Genomic DNA, 22068 nt, shown 5'->3' on the forward strand with positions numbered 1-22068 from the left:
ATTGTTGCAGCATCATCACTGAGCCAGATTTCGATGATTGAACAGGTCTGGTGAGGGGACTGAGATCAAATCAAATTCTTGTTAATAGATCTTACATTAATTATGAGACAATCCAGCTGCTATGAGGCAAATGTTTTTTTGTTGTTGTGGCGTGGGTAAGTTTGATATTGTGAGTTTAATTCAGAATTTTGTTTTGAAGCAAGTGCTTGTTACATCCTGGTCCATGACGCCCGAAGATATGCCTCTGTATTTAAGTTTGAAGGGTAATACAAAGAGGTTAGCTGTTGCCAATCACTGGTTTCTTTTGGGCATCAGTTCCCTCCTGTTTCATAGTCTCCAATAACCCTTGTGTAATGTGAATTGAGCTTTAACGTTTATTTTCTGTCCACTGGAAGCTAGTGGAATGCTCTCAAGTCTGGTTTTATGTAGTTTCCTCTCTACAATTTAAGATGCACAGTGGGTGCTTGGTTTTGAACCTTTGCATTTTATTGAGTTTCCTTTGAGAGCCCAGAAGAGATAGTGTTTAATTTGTCTTTAGTGAGTCTTCAGAAAGACTTTTTATAAACTCCGTTTAGTGTTTAGTTAATGCAGGTGGAAAGATCCTCTAGCTTAGGGACTGTTGCAAGTTGGTATACTTGATCACCACATTCACATTGCTATGGGAAACTAAGGTGTGCTCAGCGTTGAAGGATTATCATATGTCTTACTTTCTATGTAGTGGATGGTGGTGCTAAGAGGGTTGTGGGTTTGAGGGTGTTTGAGGATCAATCCGATTGCTTTTAATCCTCCGATTATCTTTAATCCTCCGATTATCCTGATTTCTGTCTTGATTCTGGCATTGGGTGATGCACCTTACAAATCAGAGTTATGCACAGAGGCTACTTATGCCATTCTAAAAATGGCTTTTAATTAAAGGCAGCGATACACGCATCATCTCTAACCTGTACACACTTCTTGTGCATTTCAACGTTGCAGACAAAACATCGGACAGAAAAGATGGGAGCAAGACTTGGGGTGAACACTCACGCATAAAGACTAGGAAGACATTTCTTATGAGCCATGAAATTTGTAACATGGCAGGCGAAGCAGCCACTAAGACAGTTACATATTGATAATTTACCCCCACCAGATTAAACAGCTGCAACCCTACTCGTACAGAGCACTGCTGGCGAGGATGCGCACATTTGTAGACCTGCCTGAAGCTGACTAGATACTGGGAGGTAGTCCTGAATGATTTTAACACACATCTAGACGCAAACCTCCCACGCTTTCCGGTCTATGTCATACTAGGGCTCCCTAATCCCCTGAGATCTAGACTAGGGCAGCACATTAATTTAGCACTTTGAGTTGTGCTTCAGGCGATACTCTCCCACTGGGGTACGGACAAAGTCCCTACACACATGAGTTGGCTATATAGAATATGACACATCTTGGATATGGAGAAACTGACTCATGATGACGACCAATAATCCAACAGCTTACTTCAACATGTGGGCTCCATACATCGTGTTACTCTCCACGGAATTTAAAGGATTAACATACTCTAAAAATTTGCAGTTACTGTGTCTGACAGCCATGGTTAATGACACAAACATGGCGAGAGAGGCTTCCTAGGTCGAAGATAGAGGAATTTTGGAGGAAGAACGGCCCAGACCATGCTATCACAAACTGAGTACAATGGGAGTGGGGGTTACACGGGAGAAAGGGGTAGCTATGTGTTTCAAGTCATTGTGTTTCACGGCATATCATGGCATGGGCGTCTCTGTTGGAGAGAGGCCAAAATGACAGTTTTTTTTTGTTGCAACAAATTCTGGAAACCACTAAAACAGATTTAAACCTTAGTTTTGAGAGATTTTCTGAAGAATAAAAATGTTAATTCAAAAAGTAGAATTTCTACAATAGAATGGTGGCATTGTGTTTACTATTTCAGAACTGGCTATCTAAATAATTGTCCTGCTGATAACGTTTTTTAGATCTCTCACAAATCATTCTCTCCATGTGAGCTGCTGGACACTTGATGGCCGATGGTCTTGCCATTTGTTTTGGCATCTGCACCGAATTAAATGTCATCCTTTGTGTTGGCTTAGTTTTTCAGTTGGTCTGTGTCAGACCGGTTTTGGACACGCTGAAACAAATGGCGAAGGTCTCCCTTAGGCCTTTAAAAGCCTTGCTCATGCCTTTGTTGAGGGCTTTCGTGTACAGAAGATAAGTAGTGAGGCAGACTTGCTTAATTCTAAATCGGACTATGAAGACCACCCACTTCTGGGTCTCAGTTCTTGAGTGACTTTGCTTCCTCCGAGGTTGTTCTTCGTTGTCTCTCTGCAGTCTCTTCATAACAGTTCTATATTTTTTTGACGTGTTTTTTACTAAAACATTTTTGCAGTTATGCGAAAATTGTTACAATGCACCCTGCCTAGCAGGTGTAAAAACAATTAAAAATAGGCAAGATGTTCAGACTGCTGTTTTGTAACATTATGTGCCGCTGATCTTTAGATGAAATCGGTGCGTAAAGTCACTCTGTCATCTCCGTGTTAGAGCAGAGCGTCGTATGCAGGATACTGAGTCCGAGACAAAAGAAACAATTTTGAACGAGGAGAAAGAAGACCACTTGGTAAGCTCAAACTTAGTCGGGGTTAATAATAAGGCATGTACTAGGCATAATAAATTGGTGCATATGATGCAGTTTGGGGCAGGAGAGTATAAGGATGCAAAGGAGCTGTAAGTAGGATTAATTGGGATTATCGTTAAATTGTGTGCAGCTAAGTGAAAATCAAGTGAGGTGTTAGGGATGCCGTTGGTATTAGCAGGTGCTTTGTTGGTTTTTTAGGGTAAATAAAGGAAAGGGGTCAGGACACGTGGTCCATGCAATTGCATGTATTGGGTGCCTTGGAGGTGTTGCTGTGATCTGGCTTGTGATGGTCCTTGAGTGCTACTTTAAGGTGGGCAGTAGTCATCCTTGGACTAAAATTGAAAGTTTACAATCGGTTCATCCCATTCTAGGGGTAAGGTGTATTTGTGGAAGACCCTAGCTTCTTCCCCCTTATGTGACGTACTTTCAGATTTAGCCCATGTGACTACAGTCTGTTTCCACATTGGAATTATTGGGGCATACTAGTATTCCAAATGGCTCGCTATTGCAATCTTAGCCAGTAATAGGGCCAGATCCAGGAATCTGGCCAAAGCAATGTTTTTTTAGCATTTGAATAAGCCTAGCACACTGGTGTCTCAAATAAGTAGGGTATTGTGCTCCAAGATTTGGCTTAAATGTTCAACGACTGTGATCAAAAGTGGGAAAGATCTGTACATTTCCACAGCATATGTTGTATGTCCTCATCCTGTAACTAGTATTGGGGTATTGTACATTTTCTCCGTGGATGAAGACGTTCATGATTGCCAATGTAGGTATGCTCTGTACCTGTATGACTGTATCTGTTTGAATCTAGCATTTCTTAACACTGTAAAAGGCTAAGCGAGTACAAGGTCCAATTCGCTATCATTGAATCTCATGCCTGTGTCCTCTTCCCATAAGAGTTCTGCATTTTGAGGTGTTGTTTGTTCTTATTGCCTGTTTTTTGTAGCTTGGTTAGTGTGGAGCTGACATGGGATGTGTAATGATTTTAAAATATGTGCCCCACTTTTAGAGCTACCAGTGTGAGGTTTTGTATGATACTAGTAGATTACGTGGTTCAGGTGCTGAGGTGAAGATATTCCATTCCACAGAGACATGGATACGTGGTGCAATATCCTCCCAGTCTCCCTACACTGCATGTTTGCTTGGGTGTCCTTTTTGTCTGCTTGGTCAATTTAGAATAGGTTTGTGTCATGTTCAGTTGCCTTATGGCTGTCTGTGACATGCTTTTTGGGCTACGGGTTTGAATGTTCTACGTTACTGCCCTCTGCCCGGTAGTGTTGCTATTTAGGCGTCTTCAGTTGTCAGCGAAGTTTTCAATTTCCATCTATTGTGGGAAAAGGATAGTACGCGTTGGCACAGTTTTGCTTTGCCGGCTTATTCAAGGGTTTGAGTGTAGCGGTGTTAATTTTCACAAGATTTTCATTTTGTTGATTCTGTAGAGGAATTTTTGGGTCGACACAAACCATTTTCTTATATATTATATTTCTAAAAACCCTGCAAATGTGGTTTATGAAAGAAACTTAAAATGGGAGTGCACTTAACAACTTCTTGGTATTGGTTATTTCGTAAATATTGTGAGTTTTTTTAAACATGACCAGGACCCAGTGCCGAAGCTCTTAGTATATCTGAATACAATTGAAGTTGTGAAAATAAATTTTTTATTTGTCACAAATATATTCATGTGTTAGGCAGTGAGCCCCCAGGTATACTTACTGGGCTGCATATTCTCAAGCAAGTCCACACTAAGATTATCTTGTAGGTAGGAGAGCTAAAGCAATGGAAAAGAATGGAATATGTGCACTATAGTAACAAAACAAGATTGTAGAGGTCGCACAAAATGTACCTATTGATCCTTCTGACTGACATTGATACTGGCATCTATGCATCACCACATCATTCAACTTGCCAATATTAGATAAGAAATAATGACAAGAGTATGAAACACAAATGGTGAACCCCTCTCTTGCAGGCATATGGATTTGTCAACACACAGCACCAATATTATGAATTAACAGCTGACATATCTGATTGGCAAGCCAAATAAATGAGGTACTCTTTCAACAGGTTGATGAATCATTTGTACACCAAATTAGCTAGAAAAACATAAGGGGCCCACAAGAATAAGCATAGGAATCTGAGGGCACTCCATGTGACAAGAATGTGTGTACTCACAAGAATGTAACCGATGACTGACAGCATTTTGCAAATTTCACTTTCACCATAATGATATGGAAAGAAACTCTATGATACATAATATACATACTCAGCCCTGCTGTAATTAAGCCAGATGTAGAATCAGTTCTCACCAACCCGATACCATCTCCAGATGGGTACTGATTGTTGGGCACTCAATATCATCTGTGAAAACTCTGTGATTTCCCCTTCTGATTCTAGGGACGTTTCCCAAATCCTGTCTAACACTTCCAGTATATTATTTAGTGTGTAAGTCACCCTCTTGCATAACGCAGTCCTATGCATTTTCAGTAATCCATCTGTACCAGTATGTGTGATTCCCTGTTCCCAGTGTCGGAGGACACTCAACTTAGCTGCTACTGCTATGTAAGTGCCCAAACGCCTATGTATGTGAACATTCAGTTCATCAAAATGTGTTAATCATGCAGAAGTTCTAAGTAGGAAGAAGGGTGTATTGTAATAGAGCTCATTTTATGCAGAGATGGCCCATCCCTTGTTCCAGTGAGAAGTAAGTGACGGACAGGGCCATAGTATATGATGCACATCCCATTAATCTTTCATACATGTGCTAATTGTCTAGCTCTCTTCAGTTTTTGGGGAGACCAGTACCAATCGTTCAAGTCTTTAAAGTATAGAATTTTTAGCTTAGAGTCTTGAAGCAACCTGTCATGATCGTGTATTAGAGTGGCCCAGCCTTCAGGGCCAAGGCAGTGTCTGACATGTGAAGCTTGCTGAGCAAATCATGGGAAGTATTTTTAGCACTGGTGGGTAAATGAAGTCACTTGGTGGAGTGCCAAGGGACTAACCTAAGCAATGTACTAATTGTTACTACCTTCATTGATCAGTGAGAGCCCAAATTCTGAAAGGTATGAAATGACTTAATCTGCGCGTCTTTGCATGTTGGCAATGTGGAAATAGCTCCATCTATCTCTTCCTCTGTGTTTACCCCACTAAGGCGTGTTTGGTCTTCATTTGACAGGGTAGGCGTGCTGAAGTGTTTGAGAAATGCATCAATTTGATAGAAAATTCCAGTATTTTCTGGGGTAAAGAGGGCTACATAGAGGAAAAAATGATCCACTATATCTAAAGGGTGTGTCTTAAGTTGGCTATTCACCCCACATGTGGCTGGAATGGTGGTCTTTAAATTCTTCTGGCCAATAAACTCCCTGTCTTTTCCCCTTGGTCATATCATTGCCAGCATAATCTAACCAAAGCCTTCTTAGCTGGGTCCGTAAAGAAGACATTTAGTCGGAGTTCAGTGGCCTCTACCTCTTTCCACTAGGATGGTGGCAGCTTGTTCACATAATGTCTTCTAGGTCTCTGATTTCAACTTCTAGTATTTGTGGTGTGCTCAATTTCTTTGCTTTGGCTGCATCATGCATCAGTGTTCCTCTCAGGGTTGCCTCACCAGAGACGCACATCTTTCATTGTCTGCTAGATAAGTACTTATGTGTTGTCTGGGCTGGTCTTGTTCCTGGGGATACCTTATAGGTTATTGCCTTTATGCGCCATCTTGTAGTCGGGGTGCTATATGTCCATGGTCCGGTGCACTGGGGAGTGGTCAGTAATGCCACCCTCCAGGGTAACGCTCTGTAGAACATTTGGCAGCAGATCTACTTGCAGTAGGTAATAGTCCATTCTAGATTGGGTGCCATGCAGGCATGAAAATAAGTTATAATTCCTGTTTGAAGGGTGCCACGAACTCCAAACGTTAAGTAATTCACAATAGCTCAACTGGTCTTGAATCTGAGCCCTATCTGCTTTATTATGTAAATCAGGATGCTTCGATCTGTCCAGGATTGGGTTCGGGCCAAATTCCATTCCTCTCCAGGGAACACCGGTGTTTTCCCTATGTCGATTGTCTGTCTGGTAAGCCACGCCAGGTAATGTCGTTTATCTGTGTTAGGTGCATATATCAACCCAAGGATAATGGTACTGTCCATAATGCGCAGTTTAGCAGAAATCCTTGGGGCCTCTGGGTCCACACAGGTTTTGTGACTCTTATGATGGGACGTCTTACTTAGGAGCATAGTCACGCCAAATTTTTGGAACAGCTGTGGTAGGAGGAGGGGTTTCTACTGCGACTGACTACTGTCCCAGTCCAATCCCGCTTAAGATTTTTTGATTGTGCAATAGAGAGAGCAGTGTCTGTGTTTAAAGTTAGGTAATTAAGAATTTTCTTAGTATTCACATAATGTGACATCCCATTGACATTTGAAGTAATGATTGTTAATGGCATTTCGGAGCAATCACCGACAACGCAGGGGGCTGAGGGAAGTATATATAGGAAAAAATATACATTTGTTGGATGGCTAGTAACATATTTGAGTCTGACGGGTGTACAAGTTAACCAAGGGAGTGAAGTCCTATAGGTTGTCTGCTTATAAGGGAATGTGACCATCATTATAGTCAATGGGGTGACCCAATTAGTCCACGGATCTGGGTAAGGATTGAAACAAAAAACAATGGTCCTAGACCAATCAATTTAGAAATGAATCTATTCAAAGTGATAATCCTTGAACCTATTCAGAGCTTACTATGTGTCAGCTCATAAACGTATATAAATCATAGGATTCTTTACCAGAAACAGGAAGTGCAGTACAACAATGGTTATCATTACCATGTGTTTATTGAAAAAACTAAGAACTGAGGTTAAACAAACCTCTGAGGGTCATAAAGGAGAGTAGAAATAAGTGGAAAGAAGTGCTCAAAAATACGGAGGAGTCAAGAGGACTCGAAGTTGGTCAAACAGAAGATGAAGAGCATATATTTACATACATTTACAAAAACTGCTATTAGATGTACAGTTCAATGCAACCTGGCTATATTTAACAAAGTCATTTTTAAATTATATATTTTTGTAAACAAAGTTAAATTGTTCTTGCTAGGAATAAGGGTAGTGGGATCAATGGTCCAGATGCGTTAAGGGAATAGCGTCGACGTTTCGATCCGACTGTCGGCCGGAGAGAGAAATTAATGCCTCGACCATGCGAATCGTCCTCATGACGGGGGAAGGGGAGGGGTGACCCTTGTCAAGTACCTCCACACTGAATGGGTCCAGAGTTTTCACTACAGTTCCTGCATAAGGCTTGTGGGCATTACAGGTGGTGGCGCTAATACAATCCAAAGCGTTGATGGTACGACCTTGTTGGAGCCAAGTAGTTAAAAGAGAAACCTTCCCGACCAGACTGCTCTAGCTGTGTCAGACTGCTGTAACTAATTATCGCATTGTTGAAGTAAACCGCTGGCCACGTTTTTACAGGCTGTACGATTACCATCACGCTTTGGATTGTATTAGCACCAGCAACTGGAATCCCCACGAGCCTTATTCGGGAACTTTTGGGAAAACTCTGGACCCATTCAGTGTGGAGGTACTTTACAAGGGTCACCCCTCCCCCTGTCCCGAGGACGATCCGCATGGTCGAGGCCTTAATTTCCCTCTATGGGCGATAGTTGGATCGAAACGTTGCCGCTATTCCCTTAACGCATCTGGACCATTGCTCCCACTACCCTTATCTCTAGCAAGAAAAATTTAACTTCTTAAGCAAAAATATATCATTTAAAAATGACTGTTTGTTAAATATGGCCAGGTTGCATTGAACTGTATACCTAATAGTAGTTTTTGTAAATGTATTTAAATATATGCTCTAAAACTTCTGTTTGACCAATTTCGAATCCTCTTGACTCCTCTGTATTTTTTAGCACTTCTTTACACTCATTTCAATATTTCTACTCCTTTTTTTTCTTTAAAACATTTTTTTTATTTACTTGAGTTTTATATAGCGCTGGCTAGACCCGGAGGTAACAGAGCGCTTTACATAAGGACATGGCGAGTTACAAGTTACAAAGGTTTGACAGAAGTTACATAATGGATAAATAAACAAAACCGAAGTAAATTAGCAAACACGAAAGTCAGGATAGGAGAGACCAGGGGCAGGAGTTCATCCACAGGAAGGAGACCGCAGCGGAGAAGAAAACAAGACAAATGTCCGTGATCCGGCTGGGTAGATGACGGCCATAGCGGTGTGCCAGGGCCCGTCTCCCCTTTAGCTGTCTGTGGAGCTCCACCGGGGAAGCGGCCATGTATGCGTTTAGGGCTCCCCCAGAGAAGAGTGAGGATCAGGAGGGGATCAGAAGGATAAACAAACAATATAGGTTTAAATTAGTAAACATGAATGTCAGGATAGGAAAGCAGGTAATCCACAGGAAGGAGACAGCAGCGAGGAAGAAAACGAGACAAATGTCTGTGATCTGGCTGGGTAGGTGACGGCCATAGCGTTGTGCCAGGGCCAATCTCCCCTATAGCTGTCGGTGCAGCTCCACTGGGAAGCGGCCATGTATGCGTTTAGGGCTCCACCAGAGAGGAGTGAGGCTCAGGAGGGGATCAGAAGGCTAGAAACTAAAGACTGGTGGTAGGCACTTGCGAGGATGGCAGGGTAGGAGTGGTGTGGTTTTGGCAGCCATCTTAGTCAGGCAGGTCGAGTCTGTTAGTCTCCATGGCTCAGTGGCTAGTTCTAGTTGCCACCAGTTGTAACGTTGGATGAAAAGCACGGTGCTAAAAATCCTGGAAGAAACATCAGGACCCTGGACTCGGAGAAAGCTGGAGTGGAGCCAGTGTAGCATTATGACCCAGGTCGTTATGAGACCACCATTTTAGGGTCTGGCATTCTACCATAACAGTCCTCAAGGGTTGCAGAAGCTGTCCCTCCATGCAGCGTTTCTCCCAGACTGCACGCACAGCATCCACCCTGTGTGCACAATCGCTCAGCCTTCTCACCCCATTACCACCGCTGTCAAAACGAAATTCACCGGTCTCTCACCCCCCCCCCCCCCTCAATTCTCACTCACTTGGAGGGTCCAGAGTTGCAGCATGACACTTTGGGGTCTGTTCCGGTGATTCCTCCAGTGAAGCGTTGTTCCCTCTATCGGTTACTTAGTGATTTCTTAAGTGGAAGCCTTCCCCACCAGCCACAGCAGATGATATGCAGCGTCGGCTCTGTGTATTTTACTGACCATTATGAATCTCCGTCAATCGCCGACCATTGGGCGCCATTTTGAATGAGCGTCCGGGCTCCTTGGCAGGGTGTGCAAGTGGTCAATAGAATCATGTTTGTGGGGTGCTCCTTAGGTTGCGTGGTGATCAGGCAGGGCGCCGGTCCCGCTATATCGATTCTCTACCGCTGTGAACAAGGCAGCAGTCAGGAGCTGGGGGGAATCTGTCGTCTTTGTTCAATGCCAGACCGCCTTCTTGGGGGTCAGGCGTGGCGCGAGTTTCTCCTTTATGACCCTCAAAGGTTTGTTTAACCTCAGTCCTTCGTTTTTTAAATAAATACAAGGTAATGATAACCATTGTTGTACTGCACTTCATGTTTCTGGTAAAGAATCCTACGATTTATATACGTTTATGAGCTGACACATAGTAAGCTATGAATAGGTTCAATGATTATCACTTTGCATAGATTCATTTCTGAATTGATTGGTCTAGGACTATTGTTTTTTGTAACAAGGGAATGTGGGGCTGATTAGGGCAATAAGCAGAGAAAACAATCTAGGCTGGTCTGATCTAAATTGAACTGCGCAAAGGAGATCTGGTAGTGGGCATCTCAGAAAATCTTAGAGTATTGGGAAAGTATAAACCTAAAACGGTAGTCCTGGGCTAACCGCTATACCACTCAGCACTGGTCGAGGTCCTCACTCTGCGGATAAACACATATGACTGAGAAGATAGAAATCAAAATGCAAGATTTAGAGGTGTATTAATGGGGGCGTGTCGAACCTATGATCTACATGTGATCTTCACATTGAAGCCGGACTGCGAAAAGGAGAGAAGGGAAAGCGATATGCATACATGTGACAAACCCTTAACGTGTCAGTAGGTAGTCCCCAGTACGAAATATGGTACTTTGCACTAGCAAAGTCTTAGGGGCTAAAATTATAGACCATTTACAGAATTCAGGAAAACTGAGCTGATGTAGCCATAAAAAGAGAACCAAAGGGCAGCTAACATAAGCGAAACCCTATAAGGAAGGTGTTTGCTTCAGCAAGGTCCACCACCACCAATCTCAGGTGTAGTTGAGGGCTTCATTGGTGCAGAGGATTTGTCTCTTTGCTATGTCTTCCCACCTCAATGCAGGCTGCCCTGTCTGATTTGTGCATGGACGAAACATTCCTTTTCAGGTACTTTGAAGGAGGTCAATCGTGTATCCAAGCCAGAGTCCTCTCGGTTTCATGGGCAAGATGTGTAAAACCGGCATGTCCATTGTCGATTCAAGTAGGCCATCCAAAAAAGACTGTCTCAGCTGGGTCAAAGAATTCTCTTGTCTTCCCATCCATAGTAACTACCATTTATGCTGTGTCTAGTAATCCAAACTTCAGATCTCATTGTTGCAATCTGGTACCCAGTGCGAGGAACTTCTTACATTTGACATTGACATATACATAATAATTCACTGAAAAGGATATGGACCCTTATTCCATTTGCCTTCTAGAAGGATCGCGCTCACATGATAGTGGCATAAAGCACATCTAATAATAGGATTTCGCTTATCTCCCGGTGTGCTCTCTGAAATTCAATGGGCTCTGCTAAGGAGATTTGAGAAGTCTGGTAGTGTGGTCAGTAAGAATCTCAGGATATCATCCCCTTCAGCAGCATATCACCCCGTTTAAGCAGCTTCCGGGACGCAATAAATACAAAGGTTATCACGTTGGGTCCTGTCTTCCATGTCATTGACATTATGGCGCAAGTATTCAATGTCTCAGCCCCCAATCAGACAATTGCACATAATTGTACTCCACCTCGTCGAACCTCTGAGCAATGGTATCTATGTGCGTCTGAAGCACAGAAATATCTTGGTGTATGGAATTTACCTTCGACATTAAGGGAAAACATTTTATCATCAATAGCAGTCCTTGTGGTATCGATGATGGGAAGTTCTTTTAGGATGGCATCCATTGTGTGATCTGAGTATCTTGCAGTCTGCGGTTTTGGTATGGTTTTTGGGTGCCCTACTGCCTCCGAGAATAGGACCTGGCGGACTTGTCTTGGTGACAGTCGTCATGTAGTTGAATTAATTGGCCAACGGCATAGGAGTAAATCCAGAATGTAAAATACTGGCTTCCCTTTCGTGATCTCCTCTCCAGGGTGACTAATACATGGGAGGGACCATTGCATCTACCATCGCTGCAAAAAACAACCGCGTAGGACCCATGAGCTCCTCAGGGACCTGAATGCCAGTAGGCCTTACAACAACTCAGCCTTGTAAGCAGTCGGTACAAAAATTACGTAAGTAGGCCAAGTCAGATTTCTAGGCTAATAAGCCTGTGTAGTGTGGGTATTATGGAAATACCATTTACTTGTTAATGATCCCCTCGGACCTCACTGTGTCGTCAATGTTGTACTCCCTGGTAACAGTTGGTCTTACCTACGTGCTAGGCTATGAGATAGGTTTCCCACTCCAGTTTTTGGCATAGTCACGGGCACCACCGACATGGACCTCTGCCAAGAGCAGTATAAATATGTGCCAATCTGCAGTAGCACACCTGTGCACTCTGTAGTTTTCAATATAGAGGGCCACACTTCTTACTGGTATATTTGACATGACCCAGCAGTAGCTTCACACAACAACTGACTGCACAGTTGCAGCCATTTTTCTCTTCCTCCTGACGAGCCTCAAGTTCAGGCATGAACCTTGCTACTTCCATTTAAAACAGCTGTGGCTTCCTACCCCAAATCACTGAGCCATTTGTTGTACTTGCACTTAATTATTATGTATTCATTTTCACTTATTTTCTTCTGCAGACTGATTACAAACTGCTCCTGATGAATGCCCCTACACCTAATAAAGGTTAACAAAAGGGCCGAAACATGTTGACCACACTCTTACTAGGGTTAAAGTTATACCCTACTTTTTTCTTTTAATCCTATCCTTTTGAGACACAATAAAATAGCTGAGTTCCACCAAGATGTAGTTTTAACTTGCATTCCCTCCCCTTTTATTGCACTCTGTTCTATCACGCACACCTTAAAGCTCACAAAGAAAGTGCCTATTCAAAGAGCTCCTCCCTCTCCAAGGAGTTCTAGCACACAACATTGTTGTGAGGAGGAAACTTATGAAGCATATCACCTAATGATGGGTTAGGGTTTTTATCCTAAACGGACACTTTCTTCTACAGCGACAGAGACATTCCATTATGCTTCAGGTCTGCAGCATCTTGCATTATTACTAGGGAACAAACCTGAGTACTTGTTGTGGTAGATCTAAGTATGGACCACCCTGCAGTGGCATGCCTATGCACAGTCAGCAGGTTTCCGTTTAGTGGGCCGCATGGTTTGCTTGTATAACTGCTTGCCACACCCTTGGGTCATTGATGGTCTGTTCCGCAGGTGTATGCCATTGAGATAGGCATCAGGGTTGGTACTCTGATTGGGGCAATGACCCCACATACAGATGTTTGAGAAAAGAGGAGCCGCCCCCCCCCCCTCCCCCCCCTCCCCCGGGGGCATCTACAGGACAGGAGGTTAGGCACTGTCTCAATAAGTATTTCTGTTGATGTGAAGGGTGGTTTCGGTTTACCCATGTGTCCTGTGATGTTTATATGGTTCCAGATCTATCTTCCAAATAGAGCTGAACCCGAGTCTCGTTCATCTACATCAGCAAATTAGAGCAGTCACACATGATGCATTAGCAAATAGACATATGTTCACAAAGCCTTGCTATGAAGCCTAGAATGGTATGGTTATTTTTTTGCTTGATTTGTGGGTGCATATATGGGTTTAAAAAGTATGATTCCTGAGTGATAACTTGTACTGGTATGCTGTGATCTCGACACAGATAAACTTATGAATGATTTGGGGAGTTAATGTCTCCAGAAGGCCAAATCGAGGAAGATTAGGATGTTGTTTTTGACCACTGATAAGGTAGTCATTGAGATCAACAACCAGCACAATATCACTGTGTTAAACTGTGTCCAGGAGGGCTGCATTTTCAGACTAATCACTGATTATGTTAACACTTCCAATTTGTTTTTGTTGTATGTACATTTATTTTGTGTGGTTGTCCTGAAAATCTGACATGAAACCAGCGCTGGTTGACTTGCATTATACTCCATTGCTTCAGATGGTCTGAAGCCGGTCTGTCTATCTAGAAGCATGTCCTTTGATTTCATGTAATTCTACAGGTATTTCCTTACTAAGATATTCCTTGGCAGTAGCATGTTCTAGATTATGTAGTAGATTGTTAAGACCTGGGGTTTGAAGTGCCCTTTTTTTCACGAGAGGAGATCATATCCTCTTTTTCAGGAAGTGGGGTGGGCTGTTCGTCCGTGAAGTGGAGAAGTCAGTAGTTTGGTGCTGTTAGTCCAGAGTGTTGGCACTGTGAGAGGTCTAGCAGGATTTTATATGTCTAGATTTTGGTGTGATCTCCTTGTGCTCAGATCTGATTAATCTGTTGGAAGCCATCTAAACAGTAGTGTTACGGAGGAGGTGGGATTTTGTCAGAAAGAGAGGAGGATGATCACTAGTTTATTGCTACACGTTTTTCTAATTATGAACTAAAAAGAAGTCCTACAACCCTTTGGGTTGCTGTAACTATTACTGTGCATGTTTTCTTTTTTTGAAAACTTTTTCAAGAGGCTCCTCTGCATGATGTACGTGTCATCAAATGAAAGGAGGCTCCGAGATCAATTCAACTGTCATGGATAGCTCAAGTCTTAAAGAACTCACGAGACTATCCACAAACATTTAAGTTTCTCCAGTTTTGTTAAGCCTTAATCATCCTATAATTGAAGTTTATATTTTTTCTAAAGTTTTCTGACATTTTTGGAATATATAAACATAAAAATGAAAAATATTTTGAGTTGGATGTCTGGTACAGGTCGACTTTTCTCCATTGTGTGGTAAATACTGTGTATTTAATGACCTGGTAAGGATGCAGTGGTCCCTGAAGCAATAAAGGACAATGCCAGTCAACCTCCTGGTTGGATAGAAAGGCAGCTGTAATTGGGGAATGCAGTTTGCCCTTCACACCCCTTATTCATAGCTACGTTCTTGGACTTGCCACTAAAGTGACTGGTTCATGTTCTGGTGCTCTGATGAGTGGCTCTTGCTTTGCTGCACTAGACTATCAAATGTTACTGGAAATGCCCAGTGCGGGCACAAACGCAGATTGTGTCCTTGGCAGTGAGGACCATCCTTCCTTTTCCACAGCACTGCGATGTGAAGTGTACCTCCATTCTTAACACAACAAAAATTACTGACCAAATGACTGTAGTCCTGTTGGCTTTGTCGACGTTTGTCACAGATTAAAGGCATGCCACTGTATTTAATTCTGCTCCAGTCTGTGAATTATTGTTTACATGCTTCTCTTAGGTTGGGCAACGAAGCGCGCCTACATAGCTTTACAATTATAACCCCTTGTTGACCACGGTTGCCCAAGAACAAACCGCGAAGAGCTTTATTATGATTTCTTGTCACGCTTTCCATTTCTCTAGCGCAGCTTGTGTATCTTTATACTACATAGTTTGCATTAAAACATGTACATATCTAGAGCAGTTTATAATTTGACGTGTTCCTCCGCTATTAACCGCTCTATTGCCCACTCTATTGCCCATGCATTTAATTTTATGCTCCAGAAATTACGAAACGTAGGTATCGTGCATGTTTTAAAATGATTTAATTCGGTAAAACCTCCCCGTGCCATGTTTTTGTCTCGGCGATCCTCCTGCTTTACGAGTGTAGTACGAGGGGCAGGGTTGCGCGTGGAGGGGGAGGGGACATTGTCTTCGGCTGGCACGCTGATATCAAAGCGAATGTGCTTCTGGACATAGGTTTTAGCATTCATTGGTTGTCTGAAGAAAGCCATTTCAAGAGTGGATTGGACAAGGAGCTGCGTCAATTTTGTTCCCGTCTCCAAGGCACTGATGATGCTGCCTTCACAGGCTGCCGAACGTCACGGCTCCATCATCCAGTGGGGTGTGGGCTTTTTATCATTCCTCTGTCTCGAGCTCCCTGTTCAATTCTCATATTTGTCTGCAACTGCATTTCTTAATCCGTTTAATACCAGATGCTAACAGCATGATATTTTGCAATCACCTAGGTGAATACAAGAAGGACGAACTCCTGGAAGCTGCTAGGTGAGTGCTTGTTTCTTTGAATACAAAGGGTTTGAGAAGACAAGGGGGCGGAGGGATGCCGATGTCAGTTCGAATTGACTGCCAGCATTTCGCTTTCGGTCCATTGGCAGACGGGTTCTGGGGCTCACATTATTGTCGCCTTTGTGGTCCGCTGAGGAAGGAGCCTGATCGCTGCTGAAACGGCGCATCAATATGGTGGTTAGGAGGTTAACGTTACACGGCTGTGCGCCTGAGAGCACGTTGTCTGTCTTTCCTTTTCTCTGTCCTTAACCTTTAACGCATAGAGGCTCCCAACGCACATCTTGTCCTCAGAGGCCATAGCCCAGTTTAAAGGAATAACTCGAAAATCCTTATGTGGGTTCTTTCGTCAATGGGTGCTTTTCAAATAGCGCGCTGAAAGCATTTTCTTTTAGGTGACCTGGTTTGATGTTTATGCCCGATGATTTGCAACGCTGTAGTGTCTATCCTGCGCACACATTGAATACATTAATAATTGCATGCATATTCAGATGAAAGCAGCTTTCAGGAAATAGCTCTGTGCGAAGGGAGAAGCGGCTAGTAGGGGAGGGGAGAGGAGAGGAGGGGAGTGCGAGTAAGAGATATTTAAAGGTACAGGCTTGCCTTGGCAGGTTTAAGTATCCATAGCAGCATGCACCGAGAGAAAGGAAAATGAATCTTAAAGGCACCGCAGGAGAATTGTGAAATGGACAATCGTGTAGCTTGTTTTCTGCGGTCGCGTGAATGTTCATATGAAGCAGTAATTTTAAAAAAAAATGTAAACACTGGAAAAATGTCCTCCTTGAAAAATGTCCTGACTGAAATGTATTTGTTGCTTTCCACATTTTGCAGGAGTGGGAATGAAGAGAAGCTCATGGCTTTGCTGACGCCTTTAAATGTTAACTGCCATGCAAGTGACGGGCGAAAGGTAAGCCATTCTTACATTTCACAAAATTGTCGGCTAATATGTCTTTTTTTCAGCACAATTGTATTGTATCAAGGAACTAGCACATGGCATAACCCTATGTGGGTTGCCAAAGCATCTGTCTGGCCAGTTAGCCGTACTAGACTGCATGTTTGTAAGGATGTTGCATTATGCCTGAGACTTTGGGAAGCATTTTGGTGACATGCCTTAGTGACCAGAGTGCTGCTCTTATCTTTTTTGGGAGTGCAGCGGTTAACAGTGTGGTGGATGAAAACAGTTTGAGATAGCTCTGCAGGTTTATCGTAGGCTGGTGGCTAAGAATATCTTTGCAGATTCCTGGTTATATGTGGTTTCTTCCTTTAAAAACGTTTTGAGCGGTTCACAGCAGAAGGGTGGGGGGGGGGGGGGGAGGGTGGAGGGGGGGTTGGTTTTGGGGGGGGGGACTGGTTTCGGGGGGGGGGGACTGGAGAGTCTGCCAGGATGCATTGTATTAGTCTTCCTCATGTTGGCATTGAGTAAGGGATGATCAGTCTGGAGCCAGACCTGCACGGGGATTATGTTAGTGTTCCAATTCACCTGTTGTGCATAGTAGATCTCTTGACCTATGGTTGTCCGATCATCTTGCAACATTGACTTAGTTCGAGTGGACTCCTAATTCGTTAAAGTGTCAACAGTCACGTCATACAGGGTGTGGGCTAAGATCCAGTTATATTTAGATTGATAGTATGTCTTACAGAGAGTGGCATAGATTGAGATTGCTGTGGGGGAAGTTATTTATATGCAGCCCGGTAAAATTCTACTTCTTCATAGTATACTTTTGTGTGGGTAAACTTGAGGAAATTCAAGAGAGCATAGTTATTTCTTAAGTTTAGCTGGAAATTACTATGTTTTCCTTCTCTGTATTGCGACTGTTCGTCTGCGTTAGTGCTTTAAAATGGTGTCCATAAGCCTAAGAGAGCGTTAGTTTTCAGTGCCGCTATTGCAGTAGTGTGGAAGGGTATCTCTGAAAGAGTCAGGCTTTTTGTTCCTTTCTGAAGTCCAGTCTTTTATATTCCGTATTTTGTCTGTCAGCGAGTTACAGAGCTTCGCAAACTGGACTGAATATGCAAATAGGCCATAGATTTTTCTTTTGTAGCAGGGTTTAATAATTCTTGGAGATAGTCTAGATTGTAGTGTTCCGTTTTGTGAATATCATTTGAACATTATTTGGAGATGCATTGGAACTTTTCCTTAAGTAGCTTTCTGGGTGGTGCAGAGAGGTTTGATCTTCAACCGTTTCTCAATAGATATCCAGTGGAGAGCGTGAAAGAATTGCGTCATGTGCTCCTTTGGCAGTAGGCGAAATAATAATTGTGCAGCAGTGCTCTAAATATGTTGTAGTTTTCATATTAGGAAGCAAGGGGCACCAAGGTACAGGCTATATCAGGAATACTCAAAGTACAGCCCAAGGGCTGCTTGCGACCACCCTGACTTATCTCTTAAAACAAACCTTTCTAAACTCTTCCCTCTGACTCCTCCCGTTCAAAACTCCTTTTTACTCATCCAAAAGCCTCCTCCTACTGCTAAGACCTAAAAACAAAACAAAAAGTCCTTCACTCTTTTATCCCTCCACTAACTTTTTCAATCAAAATTAACAGACTAACATGTTCACTTCTCAAATTCCATATTCAGCTATACTAATTCACCACTAATCCTTTATGGGCTCCCGTAGTAGCGTGCTTCAACACCCCATCAGGGGTAACAAGCGCTATATAAATACAAACCTTTTTTCTCCTCTATCCTTCTGCTATCATTCCAAATCCCAATAACTGACTAACCTATCCACCACTTAAAATGTACTTGCATGTTTCACTATACTAATTCAACACTAATCCTCTGTGGGTTACGGAGTAGCGTGCTACTTGCCGAAAAGGCGCTTCGACGTCTCGTCAGGGGTAGTAAGCGCTATATAAATGCATTTACAATACAATACATGCGCCCCTGACTTATACATGCGCCCCTCGACCAATACATGCGCCCCTCGACCAATACTTTCGCTCCAACCAATACATGCGTCCCCCCTGACCTATACATGCGCCCCCCCGACCTGTGCCCCCCTGACCTTTGCCCCCCCTGACCTGTGCATGCGCCACCCCCTGACCTGTGCGTGCGCCACCCCCTGACCTGTGCGTGCGCCACCCCCTGACCTGTGCGTGCGCCACCCCCTGACCTGTGCGTGCGCCACCCCCTGACCTGTGCGTGCGCCACCCCCGGACCTGTGCGTGCGCCACCCCCCCTGACCTGTGCGTGCGCCACCCCCCCTGACCTGTGCGTGCGCCACCCCCTGACTTATACATACGCCCCTCGACCAATACATGCGCCCCTCGACCAATACTTTCGCTCCAACCAATACATGCGTCCCCCCTGACCTATACATGCGCCCCCCAGACCTGTGCATGCGCCCCCCCGACCTGTGCCCCCCGACCTGTGCCCCCCTGACCTGTGCGTGCGCCCCCCCTGACCTGTGCGTGCGCCACCCCCTGACCTGTGCGTGCGCCACCCCCTGACCTGTGCGTGCGCCACCCCCTGACCTGTGCGTGCGCCACCCCCTGACCTGTGCGTGCGCCACCCCCTGACCTGTGCGCGGCCCTTTGATCCATTCAGGTTGGTTTCAGGAGGAGTCCCAGACACACAGGCGTGGATCCAGCCCTCCGGGGGCCGGAGGGGCGATCAAAACCCACTTCTCGAGGAGATGTCGGAGGTGTGAAGGATACTGCTCCTCCCTCTCTCACTCGCGAGGAGCGCTCTGTCCTCCCGTCAGGGTGGCGCCTCTCGGCCTAGGCCGCACTGGCTCGGGCGGCCATCTTAGGTGCCGGAAAGTGGGCACACAGGGCCTACGGGCCGGGAAGATGGAGGCACGGGCTGGGAAGTCCGGGAATGGTCAGGCCTAACAGGGAGGGAAGGGTTGGCTAGGTCTGGGGTCTGTCGTGGTGTAAGCTTGGAAGGGTGTTGCTACGGGTCAGGGAGGACCACGCCACGAGGCCGGGTCTAACATACTTGGAACACTATTATAGCTTATTCCACCAAACACAAGATAAGGGTTTGTACAGCGCAAATCCTGATCTCACTCTATGAAGAATGAGGCAAAAATTAAATAAAATGTTTGCCTAGGATCACACAGTTTGGCCAAGTGAGGAATCTCCAGCTGAGCCAGAGCTAGGCCTTGGGTCGAGCTTGGCTCAAACCTTCTGTGACTCACCTGCTTCTATCACACAATTGCAATTAAGGGGACGAATTCTTAGGAAGAATATGATTTGACCCTCAAAACAACAATGCGACTCACCATGTGCATGTTTCACTTCCTCTACATCCACCTTACACCACCCCGGATCCTCACTCTGCTGGCATCAATGCCCTCAGTCCTACCAAGACCATACTTTGTGGACCGTGGGAAAATGTTTGCAAGTGCCCATTGGCTACATGTAGTCCGTGGTAGAATTTACATTGGAAAGAAAGGCTTCAAGCTTCTGCAGGTACCCAAGGTAGGGAAGTCTACGCCCGAGTGTTCTTATTGCGAAGAAAGAGTAACAAATGTATGTGACAAAATGTACCTCAGCATGGACATACCACGTCTATCAACATGTATGCCTATTCCTGAAAAGCAACAATGACGGTTTAAGATGATACTCGAGCCTATGTTTGAAAATAATGTATGCAGTTAGAAATACTCTTATCCTAACTTCCATGCAATAATAATAATAATAATAATCTTTATTCGGTTTTTTAGCATTTGCAAAACCATAAAAGATGACATTCACAGTAAAAATTTGCAGTTGAATATACATTTAAAAGAAGAGAAAGTGCCTAGAATTTACGTGACATATAGAATTATCTTTTTAGTTTAAAGATTGTTTCTGTGTCTCATAATGCACTTTAAAAAGTTCAACTCATGATACACAATGGTTTCAGAGTCCAGAGATTGAAGTGCTAGCATAGCTGGACGACATTGTCTATAACCCCATTTTTTTAGTTAGGGGATAAGCCATATTTTTCGGTGGGTGTGGAAGAACTTGCAAAACAATATTGTATGCATGGTGGACTGTTGAGAAAGATCATCGCAAGGACACAGGTCCAGCTGAGTTTTCCAGTTATTTTTTTCCGGAAATGTCACAAGTCTGAAGAAGAGGTTCATTCTGAACCTTGTTAAAAGCATTTTTTTGTATGCGGTGATCTCTAAAGTCAAATAGAGCTGGATTTTTGGAGACTGCTGTGTTAAAATCGCATGCATGGTAGATTTTTTTGAGATCAATGAAGACAGTCTCAAAGATTCCAAATGGCTCAATGCAGTCTGTTTCAGTTCTTTTTAGGTTTTGACTGGCCATGCGCTTTGCGCATGTGCCAAAAAACCTCTTGAGTTGTGTGTGTGGGTTTGGGTCGGCCCTAGTCATTCATTGGCTGGCTCCATAAATGGAGCCTAGCCATTGGACGAGGGGCCTGTCCGTCAATGCCGGACCAGACACGGGGGCGTTCCCGACATTCTTTGGCTTTTGCCGACGTCACGCGACGCCGGGAACGCACCCGATTCTGGTCCGGCATTGCCGGCACCTCCCTTGCTCCCCCTCCCGCTTGTTGTTTGATGTATTTCTAATTGACATGTTGGTACTGCATTATATTGACCCGTGTTTATTTAACTGGCGGATCTGTAGATTGAGGGGCCTATGGTATAGTTAGTGCTCCTTTCTACCTCTGTTCGCGCGCTTGACACGGTATGCGGTAGAGCGTGTATTCACCCTACTCCACTTTTCAATAGTGTGCGTGTTTTTCCTTTCTTACTTCTTGCTGTATTTTCCGTGTTTTGTCTATCTCCGTTACTAACGGGTTCCTTTTCTATATTACAATGCTTGTTTTTTTTGTTGGGGGGGAGAACTTGGCATTACTTTTTAGCAATAACTGTAGCTTGGTGTCCAGCTCGCCATAAACACACGATGTGTTGTATAAGGACCCCCCCCACCCTCCCTCCCTTCAATGGTGATCTTCAGCGCTCTTCTCCGATGCATGAGCGCGGTTTCTTGTCTTCTAATTTCCCATCGGTGGCTTTTACAGGCCTCGCACTAGATGGGCTGCACCTGCTAGCTTATAATATATAACGATGTTGCCCTTGAGCACAAGAGCAGAGTCTCTATAGTCTTCCTCATGTGTATACACTACTTGG

At 44.1% G+C, this 22068-nt stretch overlaps 1 protein-coding gene across 1 annotated transcript in view; it reads left to right on the forward strand.

Annotated features, from left to right (window-relative positions):
- Positions 1–22068, forward strand: part of TNKS (tankyrase) — a 700580-nt gene that overhangs the window by 123172 nt on the left and 555340 nt on the right. Inside the window, exons 5-6 of the mRNA XM_086961923.1 lie at positions 15919–15955; positions 16805–16880. Coding sequence (XP_086818049.1) covers positions 15919–15955; positions 16805–16880 — 113 coding nt within the window. The remainder of the gene's footprint in view (positions 1–15918; positions 15956–16804; positions 16881–22068) is intronic.

This window comes from Lissotriton vulgaris, chromosome 3_1, assembly GCF_964263255.1.
Source record: "Lissotriton vulgaris chromosome 3_1, aLisVul1.2, whole genome shotgun sequence".
NCBI lineage: Eukaryota > Metazoa > Chordata > Amphibia > Caudata > Salamandridae > Lissotriton > Lissotriton vulgaris.